The 20,128-nt window shown below is 39.6% G+C and overlaps 1 protein-coding gene across 2 annotated transcripts in view; it reads left to right on the forward strand.

Moving 5' to 3' along the window:
* Window positions 1-20,128, forward strand: part of IGFN1 (immunoglobulin like and fibronectin type III domain containing 1) — an 877,552-nt gene that overhangs the window by 406,031 nt on the left and 451,393 nt on the right. For both annotated transcript variants that reach the window (XM_044076544.1, XM_044076545.1), the window contains exon 14: window positions 16,808-16,949. In XM_044076544.1, coding sequence (XP_043932479.1) covers window positions 16,808-16,949 — 142 coding nt within the window. The remainder of the gene's footprint in view (window positions 1-16,807; window positions 16,950-20,128) is intronic.

A 20,128-nucleotide genomic window follows, 5' to 3' on the forward strand; every position in this document is an offset into this window, starting at 1 on the left:
TTTATTTTAGTTTCATTAATTTTGTATCAAGAAAAGATATGAAACTGCCTCAAAATGTTCCACAACACTGAAATGTCCTTTTCTGGTTTTATCAGGTATAAAATAATATCACCTGCAACTACATCCAGCTTTTCTTGACTACCGTACCAATTATATTCTTGAATTTCTGAGTCTCATGATTTTCTTTGTCAATAGTTCTAAATATAGTGCAAATAACAAAGGGTAAAGAGGATACCCCTGCCTGGTTCCTGTGCACAAACAGAAATTATCAAAGAGGAACCCACCCACTTTAATTTTCTCCTCCAATCCCACATATATACTCCTTATCATCCTTATAATTTTATCAGGGAATGCAAATGCTTCCACTGTCCTGCTCATAAACTCCCAGCTTACTGTCAAATGCTTTCTCTGCATCAAGACCCACCAACAACAGTGGTATTTTCTTACATTTAGCTTCCCTCTGGATCATCAGTGTTCCATGAATGTTGTCAAATGTTTGCCTTCATGCCACAAAAATCCCACTGATCCATATCTATCAATTTTGGCATCACATTTGCCATTCTTTTAGCCATTGTAGACATAAACACTTTATAATTATGCTTTAGGATTGAAATCCGCCTGTATGAAGCTGGATCTGATGGGTCTTTACCCTCTTTAGGTATTACAGCTAGTACTGCTTTCTTCCAGGATGTTGGCTCTTCTCCTTGTCTTAAAATACTGTTAAACAAAACCTTCCAAATCGTTATCAGTTTTTTCCCTGCTAGCTTCCAAACTTCCACGATACCATCTATTCCTGGGGACTTTCCTGTTGATTGGTTATACATTACCATTTTTATCTCATCTCCTCCTATCCTATTAGTAATTGAGCCAATTTATTATAACTTTTTGATCCAAACAAAGATTTTGTCTGTTTTTCTCCTTTATCTATAGATACTGCTTGTATTAAGTTAGGTCAATATTTTTCTTGGGAATGGTTTATAAATATGGGTGAGCTGAGTTAAGTTTTGATCTAACTACATTTATTTGGTAAAATTCTGGTTGGAATGTATGCACTGATATTAGAAAGAGTCCAGATGGCTACATATGAAACAGAAACATTAAAATAATGAAGTGAAGGACCAGTTACCAGTATAAATGTATGCATGTATGCATGAGGAATACACACTATGTAAATACACATTGTTTAACTAGAAAAATAAAGATCATTGCTCATACAAAAAAGGCACTACGGGATAAAAAGGGCTATGGCCAGTAAGTGAAAGCCACAGCAGAAGAGGTGTAGGCTACCTCGAGCGTAGCAGGTTAGTCTATCTTCCATCTTCTTCCAAGTCAACACATACTGGACCCTCCTAGAAAGATAACAACTACTTACCCAATTAGTGAAGTCAATTATCTTGTGTTTGGAAATAGGCTTGCTTGAAGTTTTTTGACAACTTACTAATAAGCAGGTTGATTATCTTGATATATTTTTGTTTGCTATTAATGACGGTTATAAAGAATTTAAACTTTATAAGAAACCTATTGGTATTATTGACTATTAACATGCTACTAGCCATCATCATATTCATTTGTTAGACTCACTCTCTTATGGCGAATTACTTATTATGTTAGAAAAACTTGTAGGAGGATGAATGTTTTATTGGAGGCTCAGAAAGTGATGTTTATGCTTGCTGAAAATGATTATTCTTACTGTCAGTTAAGCCTTATGACTCAACAACAGTGTTTTAAGAGGTATAGTAGTGAAATAGAAAGTATTATAACAGTGCAAGTTCTGGAGTTTATAAGCATCCTGTTTATTTTGTTTCTGAATACAGGTTCATAGGAAGTTACAAGGTTAATGGCTCTAGGGCCTTTACAAGCCTAGTCATTGTTATACCCATGTTCCCCAACTGACCATGGTTAGATGGTCTTTATTTGCAGGGCGATTCTATGATCAGCACCGACTGCTTCTGTCTATGAGGGACCTAGGTGCCACCCCCCCCAGGATGAATTTATGGTCTCCCATCAAACTGTCCAGGTTGCGCTTAAATAGGGTCATTGAGGAGCAATGCTTAACGTGAATTGGGAGTTTATTCCGGAGGAACGGCAATCTCTGGAAGACATATCTGTCTGTCCAGCATGTTCTGTTGATGTCACAGGCTAGATTGAGATCTCTGGAGTGAGTGACTCTTGTTCCATTTGATTTGCGGATGTGCAGCATTTCCATTAGGTTAGGGTCAGAGACTGCTCTGTAGGCCAGGCACAAGTCACCTATCAGCAGCCTATAGGATACAGAGTAGAGTGACAGGGCTTACAGTCTTTCTGTCTTTCTATGCAGGTGTGTCTCAGTGTATGTTAGTCTATCTGTTGGGTCAGTACTGTGTGCGGTAGGTGTAATGCTTATGTTACTGACAACCTGATTGCTACTTTGAATGCTATGACATCACAGTCTTTCTTCCAGTGACACAGTGTAATTACACCTCTCACATACTGTATCTGTTTCATTAAGGATTAGTTGGTTCTCAGTAAACATGAGACAGTTACTACATTATCTCAGGATGCCCATATCGACCGAACTGGTGGCGGAGAAATTGGGAAAGTGCCCACCCATGGTGTCAGGGCTTTTTTAGATAAACTGGAAAGGGGGTGATACTGCAGGGGTTTAAAGCAGGCTGACGTGGGTGCTGTGAAGGTAGAAACTACAGCTAGGCTATGTATGACTGAATTTGTCCTGCAATGCTCCTCAATGCACAAACTAGTCACTCTTTGTGCAGCTGAGTACTGGGTAAAGTTACAGCTGAAGATTTATAGAGAAAATTTAGTTTCTAAGTTTATACAAGGCACTGATAACTGCCGCTGTGCAAAGAGCAGTGGAATATATATTCTCAAAGAAAAGTGAATAAACCAACTAAAAATCCCTCTGGTCAGTGAAACAATCTCACTTTAAGCTTCCCGCTGTGTTTCTCAACTTAGAAAGACCAGGCTACCTTCCTAATCTTTCTACTGTCACTAGAACTCAGTGGTGCAGCGGTTAACATTGTTGCCTCACAGCAAGAGGTTCTCCGGTTCGATTCTCGCCTGGAATGCCGTCTGTGTGGAGTTTGCATGTTCTCCCTGCGTTCACGTGGGTTTCCTCCCACATTCTAAAGACATGCATCTGGAGCATTTCTCCCCAGGCCTCCGCTGAAAATAGGCTCTGTCCTAGTCGGACTTTCCAGGTCAACAAATGTTAAATAAACAAATAAATAAATAAATTGCAAGTCCTAGACTTCTTAATGTAAAAACACACTTTAGTTAGCCAAAAGTGAAAAGGTACCAGAAAAAAAATCAAGCAACTTGCTTCAACAAGTAAGTACAAGTCAGTTCTAAGGCAGACAGACCAGCAATAAGGAACACACACTTAAGGTGATTTCAAATTACACTAGCAGCAGCTAGACAAAGAAAAGCAAATACACTTGCCTATTAACATCCATGCAATGCAACAAATATTCACCTCTGTTTAAGTTATTTGGAAAGTACAGAAGCAGCATAAAGGACTGAGATTCATCTCAATGGCTGCTTTGGGCAGGAATGAAGGATCAACTCATACAGACACTCATACAGACACACTGGGCTGCATTCATGACAGTACTGCAATGTGTACAGTGCCATGTGCACATCTGGGTACCTTTTTGCTGTAAAGCAAACACCCTTACATGGTGCTGCATGTTCTCTGACATGAAGATATGTATTTTTGAGAAGGATTGGCCCTGTAGTCATGCTCATTACTAATGAAGCATGCCAGGGGAAAGGCATATACTAATTAGCTATATGCTCCCTCCCTGGAACAACATCCAGGAAAGCATCTACATGGCTGAGTGATTCAAGAATCAGCATGGCCATCCCCACCATGTCATGGTAGTGAACTTCAACTGCCAAACACAAATGGGGTGGGAGGAGCCACTAGACACCAGGGGTTACTTTAAAAGTGCTGTACTGGGAACAAAGTTACTACGTGGACCACGGGGAGGGGGATACACACACTCTACATCACCTATGTTATGAAGACCAGGAAGTGGGGGGGTTACACACTCTACAGTGCTGTATTAACACCTATGTTACTACGAGGACCATGAAGTGGGGGAAACACACTCTACAGTGCTGTACCCGCACTATGTAACTACAGAGATTGGGAACTAGGGGTGGGGGGTACATTCTACACCAGGGAAAACTCCATAAAGTGCCCTAAGGCACAGAACATCATAACAGGGATGGGGGAACCACCAGACACCAAAACCAGCCAGAGACACAAAAGTCATACGAGTAATCCAACAAAATGGTGAACAACCAGCAAAAAAAGCAGCAGCAGGTCCAGCACGGATAGAAGTTCCTTAGAAGATTTATTAACTAACTCACACTTAAAAACAATAAAAAGGTATCATTACAGAAAGTGAGATACCAACGCTTTCATCCTGGTACCTTTCAAAACTTCCTCAGATAAATCTAAGCAGACTACACCCAACTTAGCCCTTAAATAACCTCTGTTGAAGCCACGATATTTTCTCTTCTCCAGATTTAAAGAGACAGTATCCAAAACGTTACATATTATAACTTTATCTCCTAAAAGCTAGCAAAAATAAAATTAACTTTTAATTGCTTAAAAACAAGTAAATATGCAACAGCAAATAATTTATAAATAAAATGTTTAAAAATTAAACAGACGCCTATATAAACTATATTACTACTGATAAACCATAGATGAAAATTAGAAACAAGCATATTTATAAATTCATTCATTTCCTACCCCATCCTAATATGTTAAACAAGGTATTGCAAGTATTATACAAGGACACACAATAAAACTTAAAAAACAAATAAACATCAAAAACACAAAAAATCCATATCATCTCCACTGGAAGCTGATCCCAGAACCTACTACATATAAGACAGATGCAATAACCACTACACTACAATCATCTTTCAAGGGCTTTCATTCTCAACAAGCAAGCTATATTGCAGTTATCATTAAGGCCTGGGGGGTTAAAAGCATTGAAAGAGAGTTGCCAGTACAATTCCCTTATTTCTAACTGTACTTGTACGGCTAGAAATAAAGGAATTGTATGCGGGTTAAAAGCACTGAAAAAAAGCTGCCAGTACAATTCCCTTATTTCTAGCCGTACTTGTCAAGCTCCCCCCATTTCCCAGCATCAACTTTTTCTGAAACGATAAATCTGAAGAAGTGTTCAGGGTAAACTAAGATATACTTTGCCAGGGCACTTGTATTTTTATTCTTTTTAATATCATATACATGTTCATATATTCAAGACCTCAAAGCCCACTCAGTTTTACCTATATAAAATGAGCTACACCCCTGACATAAAGAGCAATACGCCACTCCAGTTGTGCTGTATTGGGACCAAGGGGGAGGAGGAATACATACATTCTACATCACCTGTGTTACGAGGACCAGGAAGTGGGGGTTGATACACACTCTACAGTGCTGTATTATCACCTATGTTACTATGAGGACCAAAAAGTGGGGGATGCACACTCTACAGTGCTGTACCAGCACCATGTTACTATAGAGAATGGAGGCTGACGGTGGGAGGGTATGCTAGACACCAGGAAAAACTCCATAAAGTGCCCTGCATAGAACATCATAACAGCGATTGGGTGGAACCACCAGACACACTCTAAAGTGTCATAATGGTACCAGCCGCAGTATGGGATTGGGGGTGGGGGAAACCATTTGAAAACCAGGAAGGTAGTGCCATACCGACACAGAAATCATGAGAGGGATCAGAAGATGGGGATACACTAGACATCAGGGATGATTCTCTGAAGTGTCCTCCCAGCACACCGCCATCATAATTCGAATGGGGGTGGGGGGATTCACTAGACCACCAAGGCCTAATGCAAATGTGCTGTAATGGCAGTAGAGTATTATGGGAGCGGGAGGGATAATGGGAGAGTAAATAGGGTAGGGACTGTTTTCTGTGTGTGTGTGTGTGTGTGTGTGTGTGTGTGTGTGTGTGTGTGTGTGTGTGTGTGTGTGTGTGTGTGTGTGTGTGTGTGTGTGAGTTTCAAGAAATATGCAAATGAGCTGATAATGAAGTTTTGCTTCATGCAAGTAGCTGTTTCTTAATCGCAAATGGTGACATTGTACTGGGAGAACCTTTCTAGCATTAGCCATATGACTCATGTTATGAACATTCATAGGTTCATAGACTCATAGGATGTTACTAGACTACTGACCCAAGGGTCTTTACAAGCCTAGCCATTAAATCCCAACATAATAGTAGATGAGCGATATCATCTGTGCCCAAAGTTTTCTAGCAAGGATTACCCATTTTCAGGAGAGAAGCCGGGGCAATCCCTGGCAGAAATTAACACTGTCACGTCCAGTCATCTAGGCTGCACTAAAATAGGGTCATGGAGGTGCTCTGCTTGATATGTATTGGAAGCTTATTCCAGAGGAGTGGCAACCTCTGAGAGATGTATCTGTCTCTCCAGCAGGTCCTGTTTATGTTGCAGGCTAGATCGAGGACCCTGGAGTGGGTGACTCTAGTCCTTTTTGACTTACAGATGTGCAGCATTTCCATTATATTTGGGTCACAGATAGCCCTGTAAACCAAACATGTCACCTCTAAATAGTCTATATTGCTACTGAGTAGAGTGACAGCGAATTCAGTCTGTCCATATAAGACATGTGCTGGAGACCCTGAATTTTCTTATTTAGAAATCTCTGAGTTCTCTCAAGTTGCTGCAGGTGTCTGGTACAGTACATACCAAAGGGAGCATTATATTCAGTAACAGGCCTGATGATGGATGAGTACAATTATAACCTCTTTTGCTCTTGAGGCGATGCCTTTGATAATCAGGTGAGCTATGCAGAATGCCTTCCTCACAAAAGCAGACACATAGTGGTCAAAGTTGAGGTCACAGTCAACTTGTGTTCCCAGGTCTCTCACTACTGAATTGGTACTTAGGGTATTATTGTTTATTTTATTATCAGCAGGACATTGTTTTTACTGAAGAGATTGACTGTGCATTTTTTTAGCATTTAGTTTAAGACCATGGCTTTGGCACCAGTCATTGGTCTGTGTAAGCCCCTCTTGAAGTACGCTGACATTGCAAGGGTATTCAATGATAGCACCTAATTTGCAGCCATCCGCAAACATGGTTAGTCACAGCCCCTCTGTTTAGGCTTGGACTTCTGAGAAGTATATGCCAAACAAGAGGTGGCCTAGCACAGACCCTTGTGGGACCCCACTGGTGACAGATCTGCTGCTAGAGGTAAAGTCTCCCACTTTGACTGAGTGTTATTGATCTGTGAACCAGTTTGCAACCCACCTGACAACATAGGGGTTGATATTCAACTGGATTAGTTTGTCAATGATGCCCGAATGTGGGATGGTGTCAAAGGTCTTGGCCAAGTCAAGATAGGCTGTGTGCATGGCTTTGCCTCGTCTATGGCTCTGGTCCCATTCTCGAAGAAGTCCGCCAGGTTTACCAGGCATGATCTGCTCTTGACAAAATCGAACTGGGAAGAAACCAGAGTTTGGAGGTCACCTATATCCTTATTTATGAGGTCCATGATGATATGATGATTCGTTCCATTGCCTTACAGAGGAGGCTGGTTAAACTTATGGGTCTATAGTTACCCAGATCTGTTGCTGAACCACCCTTGTAAAGGGGATAACAGTTGCTGTTTTCAATTCAGTGGGGACAAAACCACTACTCAGGCTGTTGTTGAACAGAGTGCCTAATGGAGTAGCTAGCTCTTGTTTTAGAACATTAAGAATGCAACCCAGAATGTCATTTGGTCCCATGGAGGCTGTGTTCTTAGCCTTGGAGAGAGCATCGATGACTTGCTCTTTGGAGTTGCAAGGAGAAGGAGATGATGAAGACATGGTTTGTGGGATGCATTGAGGAATGGGGGGGGGGGGGTGAAATTTTTGCCAAACCTGTCTGAAAGCATGTTTGCAATTTCTGCACGGTCAGTGTGTGTGTGATGCCATCCACAATTAGATCAGCACACATCTGAGTCCTACCTTTTAGGCTGCGGATGTAGCTGAAGAAAGCCATATGGTTATCCCTGGTGAGGGTTGCTAAATTTTTCTCATAGTTGCTCTTTGAAAATTTTATGAGTTGTCTTATTTGCTTGTTTAGGCTGAGGAGGGTGCTCTTCCAGTCCTGGGATCTCAGTTTTGTATTTTTAGACAGCAGCTTCTTTCATTTACTGTATAATTTATTAATGCTAGACGTCCAGCAGGATGGCTTGTTTTTTCTTGAGGATCTTGTTTTAATCCTATTCGACACAGCTGTGTCTACAAATTTGTGTAGATGTTTATACTGGGCATCAGTGTATACATTAGTACAGCTGTCAATGCCATCTGTGGAAACTGGAGATTGGAAGCTAATTATAATTTCCATTAGGAGGGTACAGTTAGCTTTGATGAAGTTTTTCAGCCTGAGTTCTACTTTGAAGAATTCTGTTGCTATTGCTATTCAAAAAGGACTGATTTGTGATTGGATTTACCCACTGCAGGCCTTACACTAGAGGAGCTGCAATGGTCACTCATATTAGTAAGGAAGAGGTCCACAATATTGGACCCCCTTGTGGGGTGGTTCACTATTTGTTCCAGGACATTTGAGTTAAAAAAGTCAAGGAACTTTTGTGACAGTGAGTTTGGGTTGTATAAGTTTCCCAATCCCATCTATCCCAAGGACAGTTGAAGTCACCCATGACTAGGGTGTTAGGTTGTACCTTAATTGTCCCAAGTAGGCCTAAATAAGCTGTGTGGGCATATTGGTTCATGGAAGGGGACCTGTAACTGACAATGACCTGAAGGGGGGGTGTCTTACTCATGGTAATTTGGACTTGGAGTAGCTCCATAGAGTTTTCTTGTCTAACCAGTCTAGAGGTGTAATTATCTTTAATGAAGATAGATACTCCACCTCCTTTGGTTCTCACACCTTCAACTTGCAGTCTGAAAGTGTGGAAGGCATTGTAGCCTTGCAAGGCTGGGATACTTTCTGCGTCCTTGAGCTAGGTTTCTGTGACTGCAAAGATGTCAACATCTTCCAGGGAGAGGAGTGCTTCCAGAGAGTGCAGTTTCTGATTTAAATTCCTAGTGTTTAGCAGCATGACCCTTAGTTTCTTTGTGTTTGATATTTTCACATTGGGAATTTTGTTGTTGTGACCTTGCCTAAAAAGGCATTATGGGGGAGACAAGTGCCTTAGCCAGTAACCAAAAGCTTAGAGGTGCCAGGTGAAGACCATTTCTGGCAAAACAGTGTGGTCTATCCACCATGTCATCCCAGGCTGACAGGAACTGGATTCCCTTAGAATGACACCAGAAACTAAGACAATTACTAAAGCAAATAATTTTCTGTTTATATTGTGGTATCATCCTAGGCAAGGGTAAAATGCTGCTCAAAGCTAGGGACATACCCGCCTGGGACACATATTCAGAGAGCTTAATCATGTCTCTCTTTATATAGCCCAGAGAGGTAAATCTCAAGTCGTTCACTCCAACATGAACTATGATGGAATCATAACGGTACTTGTTTTTGAGAGACATGAGTGCATGTGTGATCTGGTGAATCCTTGCACCAGATAGGCAGCTGACCGTAACCTTCTCCTTGTTCAACCTGGTGAGTGGGGCATCTGTATGTCTCACTGTAGGGTCACCAATAACTAAAACATTTGGAATATTTGTGCATTGCCTTAATGGTTTATTTGGTGAGACACAAATGCTAGTGTTTTTGTGTGTATTGGGTGCTTTGGGTGTTGTATTAGATGTATAATGTTTGTGTTTTGTTTTGCAAAGACCTTTGTCCCCATTTTCAGTTCACCTTTGCAGCAGATGCTACTATACCTGTTGAAATGATCACCATATGTCCCTATTTTTCTTTCTCCCCATTTTCACTTGACATTTTAAGCACGTTCCTATTTTTCAAAGGCATTTGCCCCCATTTTCATGGTCTGCAGGTTGACAGATATGCCTCATGGCATTAAAAATTTTAACACACTGCCCGTTACAAATCATCACATGCTGGGAAAGAGAGCAGTTCTTTATTTTTTGACAATATAACGTGTGTGATTTGGAATCTATTTATAACGTTAAAGAGAATCTTTGTAAAACTGTCTGTATAACTGGCACTGCCTGGGGAGGTAATCAGTAGCAGTCCGACAACCAAGGCAAATGTAAAGGCAGAATGCAACTTCTAAATAACCACCATTGACTTGCAATGAAAAATAAGGGAAAATGAAAAGCAGCAAAGAAGCAGTACTGACAAGTGAGAAAATGAATAATACCGTGACAACAAAGACAAAATTAAAATTAAAAGCAGAACCAATTAACACACACTGACTTCAGATGAACCATACATTTTGCCTGCTGTCCCTTAATGGTTACTGTGACAACAACGGCAAAAGAAAGAGCAGAACACAAGAATGAAAGAAGCAGTAACTCTGAAAGGTTCTCAAATTTCTCTGGCCTCTTGTGGAAGATGATGGATAGCCGAAAAGCCAGGCAAGAAGGCATCTTTTCTTGAGGTTGACATTATAGTTAAAACAGGCATAGACAGTGGCAAATGCAGTACAGTCTGCATTGTTAGCAGTGAAACCAACAACAGTGCCAAACTTAGGACAGAGGCTAAAACTCACCAGGGCTGACATGGAGATCCAGAGCACTAGCTCAAACCAGATTTCAAGAAAGCAATGCCAAGATACTCATTAGCCCTGAGCCCAGTCCTGAAAATTCTGACCCTGAAGGCTAGACGGCCAGACTCTCAATCCCTGGGGTTGAGGTGACTCCAGATGTAAACAGAACTGGCATCAATATCATTGACACAGGTAGCAAAGTTGCCACCAAAGGTGATAAACCTGCAAGCTACTAACCCATATTGAGACTGTAGCAAACACTGAGACTTCAATCAGTGTTAATATAGATGCCTGGGCATTGAATTCTGGCCTCAATTGGGATCCCCTCAAAGGATTACACTTTATTTATTTATCCTTTGTTGACTGGGTTAGTCCAACTAAGCTAGTAGCCTATTTTCAGGGGAAACCCAAGGTGGTATCTATACTACTGGGGAAATTTGACCAAGCATTAAGGGACTTCCCCTATTCTTTTCAATAGGTGCCATGGGATCTTTTACATCCACTCAAGCTACCAGCAATTCAATCAGATGGGGCCTCAGTTTAATGTCTCATCCAAAGAACAGCACACTCAGGAGTGCAGCATCTCACTCACGCTGCACTCTAGTGTCAGCAATTGATATATCTGGTGTGGGAATAGAACCCACAGCCTTCTACATCAAAGGTGAGTCTGTTACCGGTTATGCCGCTGACACTGCTAAGTTGTAATCTGTTTCATTCTCTTAGGAAGCTAGTATCTGAGTAAGCAGATTTAAAGGACGTCTTCCTTAAAATTGAATATCGTGGATAATCAGCATCCAGCTTTCTGTTAAACTTGGGCTACACTTGTCAATGAAAGTTTGGGCTGCTGTTAAATCAGGGTTGTACTGCACAATGAATGCTTTGAGTTTTGTAAAATCAAGTTAACAATGAGCAATCAAATGAGTGCTTCTGTTTAATCAGGGGTACACTGGACAATTAGAGCCTGGGTTTCTGTTAAACCATGGTTAAAGTGTTAATAGTTACTGGATGGAACTAGTACTAGTGGTGGATTTCTTTATGGATGCCCTTTAACTAACTTGAGGTAGTACAACCTGTGCAATAAGTCTGGGGTTTGAAGGCCTGTCATTTATCACTGTGGAAATGGAAACCCTGACTCTTCCAACTCTGTGAATGAAAGGCCTGCCTGTTACTTGTTCAAGGCTGCAAGGGCTATGAGTTGCAGTTCAGTGACAGAAAAGCTGTCTTTCCCCATTTCTGCGATGGAAGGGTTGTATATTTATAGTTCATGGATAACAGGGATGTTTCTTCACTATTCAAATATGAATGAGTAGCTTGTTCAAAGTTTAGGACTGAAGAACTGTCCTTTTCAAATTCAGGATGTTAGAGCTGCATGTTTCCTACTCGGGTATGAAGAGGTAGTCTGTTTACGACTAGGGCAATTAAATAATTTACATTCTCAAACAGATTAATAAGGTTAATTAGGAGGATATATGAGGGATTAGATGCCTTCTGAAACTGCTCCCCAAGCAAATTCTGAGGTGTCTGAGGTGACTAACTGCAATGTAATAGGGTGGGAGAAGGAAAAACCTGGATTTAGGGATATCTCTTATTTCCATCAAGTGATTTCCCTTTTGACACACTGACACACTCCAGCACTGGAATCTGAAAAGACAAGGTGCAATGGTGATGGGACCAAAGAGACATCAGAAATGACTGTACCTTTCTCTCATGAAGCCTTGCCAGGGATATCAGAAAAATCGTACAAGGCATGAGACCCAAACTCCTTAGATATTTCCTTGCAGTGAGCAAAGTCTGAGTGGAAAAACTTAGAAATAAATCTAGATTTAGTTTTTCCTATGGAACAAAAGCTCTTTGAACTGTGGTGTCTAGCTGACATCCAAAAAACAAAATCCTGTGAGAAAGAGTCAAGAAAGACTTGAATGTTCTCTTTGAATCCCAGCCTGTGTAAGAGATCTAAGAGATCTCTCACCCAAAAGAGAAACTCATGACACTTTGATATTCTGCAAAGATAAACACATTATTTAAACATGGAAAAAACTGGGTACTCTGTAGCCTGCAATGAGCTATACCTAGAGCTAGAAACTTTGTGATAATTCTTGGTGTAGTGGATAACCCAAAGGGTAAGGTAGAGAACTGATAATGTGATTCAGACTCACAGAACCTTAAGAAATACTTGAAGTCTGAATTATTAGAAATGTGATGATAAGCATATTTTAAATCAAACGTCACAAAGAAACTTGAATGAGGAAGAAAGGGTAACAGGTTGTAAAGTGACATCATTTTGAATTTGGGCACTATCACAAACGTGTAGGAAAGAAAGATCCAGAGCTGGTCTCCAGACATTTTCTTTCTTTGGCACTAAAAACACCTATAAATAAAAACCCTTTCCCACCTGGGAAGGGGGGACAGATTCCATCACTCCCTGAAGAAGCATGTGATGAAGAAAAGATGGAAACAAAACAGTCTGGCCTGGAGGATGAGGAATTATATCCTGGCAAGGAGAAATCTCCTCCCAATGCCATCTATAACCTTGATGAATGATCTTCAGAACTCATTTGTCTGAAGCTCTGTTGCCAAAAAGAAAAATGGTGATTCAAACTTTCTGGAATAAAGGCCGGGGAGAGATTTCAAGGGTAGAAGGGGGAAACAAGTCTCTTAAATACTCATTTTGACTTCTTGGACTGTCCTTGGCTTTGGAGGTTTTCAGAATTCTTATTGGAATCCCCTTGCCATTTCTTCTTAAATGTCTGTTTACCTATATTGTGATGAGGCTGTGTATTTTCTTTCTTGCCAAAACTGGATGAGGAGTTATAGAATCCATTGGAAAACATGGAAAACGAAGGCTGAAAAAAAAGAAAAAAGATTCCCTGTATCAGGTTACCCCTTTCATCACACGTTTTGATCACTTCTGCAGCAGAGGGGTCAAAAACTAAATTTCTTATCCAAGGGAGAATTTAAAATCTCTTTTTCTAACATTACTTGGGAAGTTCTGAGAATGCAGCCATGAAAACTCTGCAAAAACAGTACTAGTGGCTGCAACCCTGGAAGAAGCATCAGCAGAATCATACATACACTATATACAATGACTAGTGACTGGAACAATAGAAGAAATTAAATGAATTTATTTATTTAACATTTCTTTACCCAGAAAGTCTGACTTGGAATGAAGCCAATTTTCAGCAGAAGCCTCAGGAGAAACTCTCCACGCGTATGTCTTTGTAATATGGGAGGAAACCAGAGCACCCGGAGGAAACCCACATGAGTGCAAGGAGGCCATGCAGACTCTGAACAGAAGGCACTCCAGCTGAGAATCGAACCAGAGAACCTCTTGCTGTGAGGTGACAACGATACTGCTGCACCACTGTGCCATCCATTTAAAGCAGATTTTTCTTCTCAAGAAGAAACTGCAGATAAAACATTCATCATACTTTCACAATTAGTCAGAACAAACTTTAACATGAGTCTGACCATTTGAAATTCATAATGAGCCTGACCATTTGAAATTCTGAAAATCAAAGCTGCAGAAGCATATGCTTTTTCCCATATTGATTAATCATTTTCCTATCCTTATCAGAGAGAATGATTGGAATTAACTAAGTGTTTAGGAGGTGAAGGATTAACTAAAGCTGTAGCTGCTGGATCAGATTTGGGAAGAGTATATAAAATAAACGACTCAAGAACTTTATGCATTCTATCAGCCTTTTTAAGGGCAGCCAACTGACTGTCAGGAAAGTTGCAGCCGCTAACACATGCATCTTTCAAATCTGAAAGAACTGGCAGAATAGGTGCAGGTTCTGGAAATTCATTCTGTAACAGCTACTTGTATTTACTGAGGGACTGAGACATCTCGGTGTTCTCCCACTGAAAACACTGGCATATTCTAGAAACAGTCTCAAAGAAAGAGAACCCCCTACAGGAAGAGTCAGAAACTGAGTTCTCCTCTAAGTTAGAATCAGAAATCTGAGGAGAAACTCCTGTATCGATCCCTATATATTCCTCTCCAGATACAGAATCCTGGATCTCTTCAGGAAAGGTGATATCCCTCTTTCTTTTACTAGAGACTACTTTACAAGAAGGAGCAACAGACTGAATTAAACCCTGACCCAGACATAGCAAACTACTCCTGCCTAAGGAAATTTGGGGGACAGTAGATACATATTAGTTTTCTGTTTCTTTATGACAGAAAAACTGGGACCAACAGAGTTATTAATGGCAACATCTTCCTCAGGTATGGGAACAATATTCTGACAAAACAGGGAAGTCTTCCGTGTTCCCTCTCCCAGGAACAACAAGGGTGGCTCTCCTTTGCCCACTGAGGAGACTAAAACAGTCAGAGAGGACATGGCTAACCCCCGGTCCATAGAAGGTGTAGATGCTACACCACAGGAATCCATGGTAAAAGATAAGTGGTCTGAAGTTCAGCTAATGGTCACAGCAGAATCACCCACCTATGGCTGAGGCAAATTGCTAGCCTGCTGTGATGGCAAAGAATGTTTGCTTAACTACCTCTTTTTTTGGCTGGAAGAAAGACTGACCATGGGACCAACAGATTGCCCCATGGGCAAGCTGGAAATGGTGCATCTTATGCTGGTAAAAAAACATAAGTCGTTAAAAGTTACCTTTTTCAAAAATAAACACTTCACCAGCCCTACAAAGTAAAACGAATGCAATTTCTCCACAGAAAAAAATGGTTTACAACTACTTTAAACATTTTTAAAACTAACAGGAAAAAAGAGCGCTCTGTTTAAAAGTACAGCACAGTCTCAAGACAGTCTATCAAAATACAAACTCCTAGCTTTAAAAATAACCCTTCCCAGTGAGGAAAGTATTAATTAATAAACAAAAAATAAATAATGGAAGGATTTTGTCCCCGAAGTGAACTTATTTGCCCAGAAAAGGAAGAACACAAGCCAATCATTGATCCTTGAAAGCCTCAGAGGAGTGTATTCTTCAGCAGCAATAAAGCTCTGAAGGATTTGATGACCAAACTTATCTTTTAGTCAGTTTAGAAGCTTTGGAAGCTAGCAGGTTGTTACATCCTTGGCAGGATATAACCCCGTATAGCTTAAGCTACTACAGCAGTAATCAATATGAAAAACATCAATGTCTGGTTAAGTGACTTACTGAAGGTCATACAGTAGGCAAATGAGGGCTGATGGTATCAAACCCTGTATCATAGGAACTCTAGCTCATAACATAAGGTCTGCCACCAACTGCCACTCATTTTCTTTTATGTTCTCCCACATCTATCGAGCCTTTATCCACTACTAACATATTTATTCCCATTTCCCCTGGCATATGAGGACACTGGCAGGGGGGAGGCAGAAGCAAGGGATCAAATAAATTATCAAGTGGGTATTGGAAGGTTTCATGTGTTGCTAATTCTGCCAAGTGGTGGTGGTTGCCAGGTTCACCACCACAATGGAACCTGTCCTGCTGGCCCACTGGGGTGTCTTATCTATATACTGAATCCAGTTACAGTACAGCACACAGTTTAGCAGCTAAAATACCCATCCACGGCCTTTCTGCTCTTTCAATGCGACCTAACATGTACCAGGTGTCAGCTGAGCATCAGGATGAAATGTCTCCTTCCCCCAAGGTGGGTAAGCTAGCACTGACCACTCACTCAAACTTCCCATGACTGGCTAATCTGGCACCCAAGCTTACTAGTCAACCAGAGTGACAGAGGCTGCAATCATGCCTCCATCTATATGCACTACAGAGACAACAGAATTTACTGTTCCTAGCTTGGCATGAAATGCCTGATTTCCAACTTTGCAGAATGGACAGTTTCAGAAGTAATACTTGAAGAAACAGAAGTGATGAGTAGCAAAAACTTGCACTTAAAAAAACTTATGGAAAAGATGAATGGTCAAAAGTTTTAATTTAAAATGAAGTATACTAATAAAAATATGTATGATGTATGTGTGTAGACTGTATTATACTGTACATTGCTGTGAGTCTTATGGTATAGAAGTGGTTACTGCAAACTGACATTTTGTCTGTCTGCTGGGTTGTAAAGCACATGGCACTCTCCACCTCTATGTTTTTTTCTGAGCAATATGGATCATATCTTAAACTAGTCACGTTAAAAAAACTGACACTCTCGGAAAAGCAATATAAAAAATAAATTACCTTAAAAGCAACTTAGTAAAGTAAATAACCATCTTGTTGCAGCTGACTCCCACAGATGGTGTAATTATTGGCAAGGAGGGAGCAGTTCACACACTGATCATTACAAACGCCAGTGACAAAGATGCAGGACAATACAGATTTGAAGCAGGCAGTATCAAGACACATGCATCTTTATTCATCAAAGGTAAAACTGCATGCAGTGATGGCTTGGTGTTTACAAGCTGACACTTGGCTAATGTTAAGCTAGTTTTGTAAAGACTGATAATTTTATTGTATTTGTGTTTTTAATGTTTTATGCTACTGCACAGCTTTATGAGTTTTACAATTTCACTTTAAAAATATAATTTTCATTGAGTGTAAGTATCTAACAGAGTCAAGAATGTAAAGTAAGGAATACCTTCAGGGATGGCACAATAAAATAGATGTCTACATGATAGGAAAAGTGAATATTTTTCACCTTCTTAAGTCAAGAGCAGGAAAAATATGTTACCCTGGCAATTTTTTTATTGTGAGTAACCAAACATTCCTCAAACAGCTCCTGCTAATGCAGTAATGCCATGGTGGATAACTGACTTGAGCTATTATTCCTGCTTGTTAGATATATGAATTCACATATCACACACCAATACAAACCCATCAAATGAAACAGAGACCTCAAGTTTTGCAGCTATGGCTTCCACGTCCCTCAAAAAATTGTTTAATCAATGAATAGGAATGCCACCATCTTAAATGCTCAGACTGAGGCATTTCTTACTAAAATAAAACAATCTGAAGACAAATCACTCCTCCAGTTATACTAATGACTTGATTTCAATTTATTATCTATTGCTTTATGTCATACTAAGGTACATTATATCGCAGTTTTTGGCAACACTTCAACAAAAAAAATCAGAGAATATTTCTCTTAATCATTTAATTATGGATGAAAAAATATAGCAGCACCTGTGGACATGACCAGAACTGCAGGTGCTGAGGCTGATAACTCAGTTTTCTTGTTTTTTTTTTAATAATAAAAATCTATTTTTTTAACATAAACCTTTTTACACCATCAGTCTACAGCTAGACTAATTATCTTGTTAGTAAAATCAGTTTACTAATTAAATTCCATTCAAAAAAATACATAAACAAGCCTATCCAGAAATGAAATACACCATATTGTTTATCAGCATATCTTTTTCTTCCTCATACAGCATAGCAGCAAGTCACAACTAGTCATTCCATGTGCTGTTACTAATAAGATAAGCACTTGGAATTGGCTGCCGAGCACTTCAGATGCTTGTGTATGAGTTTAGCAAGATAAAATACATTACTGTGGTTATTATTTCTTTCACATTGATCACAATCAATATTAGAGGATTAGGCATCCAAAATATGATTATCTACGGATTGAGGAGGCAATATGTATGTAGGTGTGTGTGTGTGTGTGTGTGTGTGTGTGTGTGTGTGTGTGTGTGTATATGTGTGTGCAGGCAAGGGTCACTGCAGTTTCAGCAATGTAAAATAATCATTGATATAGCATTCCAGAGAGGGCCATGGCATGTGTGAGACAACAGCATTGTAAAACATATTTATGTGGTCATTATTTCTTTCACATTGATTACTGTTAAAAATCAGAGGTAGAAATGATCAGACAGCAGTGATAATGGAGTAATGATACAGGTTGTGTGAGAAGGCAAGCAAAACTCTATCACTACATTTACTTGGTCACCATAAAATGGTAAACATAATCATTGGTGTGGTGTGTCAAGGGTGGGAAGGCATGTACCTGATAACAACAAGATGAAACATATTATTGTGGCTATTCATTTTTTATTTCATTTTGGTAAAAGAGAGACATTAAATGAGCACAAAGAAATTGCTGTATTGTGAGGGAGATGGACTGTGTGTAAAAGTTCTCTTCCGGCAGGGCACTCTGTGGTTACATCTTAAATAACACTTTGCAAAAACCTTTTTAACACATGTTTGTACAGACCAGTGTGATATACACATGAAATACAGTTCTAATACAGTTGTAACGCAAGCATCCTATATAAATCATGTTGATATTCACAAATGACAAATAATTATTTACAAAATTCCAGATAGCTGTGCTGGCAGTATCTGCATTCGTGACAGTGTTATTAATACATTCAACCTTAATAACCACTATCTAGGAACATATCCTTCAATGTTTTTAACCCAACAATAAATACAAAATTATAAGTAATTAACCTAGATAACCTAATAGCCAATAAAAAAAATAAATTTGTTTTAAAATGTCTTGGATGTCCACTAACTGCTTATATAAAATTATTAGTATAAGTAGGTTTGCTATATATAGTGGATTTAAAACAGTGGTGAAACTTATCACAGATGATCTTTAAGTCTAGAAAATGTACACTCTTTCTATTCCACATAAGAGTACAAAAAAAAATCAAACTGGAATTAAACTATCTCTCAGTATTATTATGGATATCATCAGGACTATCGACAGATAAAAAACAAATAATCAATGAAACATGTATATAGCTTCACACTTTAAATATTATAAAACCATATATACAAACAAGGTGCATAAAGTGGAAATCATATGCACCTACTGTGCATATTTTGAAAATGGTAGGGTAAATGTAAACATAAAATAACTGTATTTCCTATTTATACAATTCTAAAAAAATATTGTGCTGTAATAGCACAGATTTGCTGACCAGGTAAGTTCATTGGACAGTTCAATTTTAGAAAAAATGATAATGCACTGTGTGGTTCAGCAACCTGCTCAGTGTCACACAGTATGCAAATGAGAACTGAGGGAATCGAACTGTATACCAGAGAAACCACACTTCACAGCCCTAATTCACTGTGCAAATGAGAACTGAGGGAATCGAACTGTATACCAGAGAAACCACACTTCACAGCCCTAATTCACTGTGCAAATGAGAACTGAAGGAATCGAACTGTATACCAGAGAAACCACACTTCACAGCCCTAATTCACTGTGCAAATGAGAACTGAAGGAATCGAACTGTATACCAGAGAAACCACACTTCACAGCCCTAATTCACTGTGCAAATGAGAACTGAAGGAATCGAACTGTATACCAGAGAAACCACACTTCACAGCCCTAATTCCCTGTGCAAATAAGAACTGTATACCAGAGAAACCACACTTCACAGCCCTAATTCACTGTGCCAATTGCCAGACTTATTGCTGATACGCTTTTCTTCAAGCGAAGAAAGCAATCAAATCTGTTTTAATAAATGAACTACAGTCTGATGTATCACATTTAACCTTGCAAGTAATCCTGCTACCTTTTACCTCATGATTTTCAAAGCATTTCCATTATTTCCTAACCTTTTGCAACTAAGTTACCCTCTCTCTTTGACC

The sequence above is a fragment of the Protopterus annectens genome, chromosome 7.part0 (assembly GCF_019279795.1).
Source record: "Protopterus annectens isolate FY-2018-M chromosome 7.part0, PAN1.0, whole genome shotgun sequence".
Classification (NCBI taxonomy): domain Eukaryota; kingdom Metazoa; phylum Chordata; order Ceratodontiformes; family Protopteridae; genus Protopterus; species Protopterus annectens.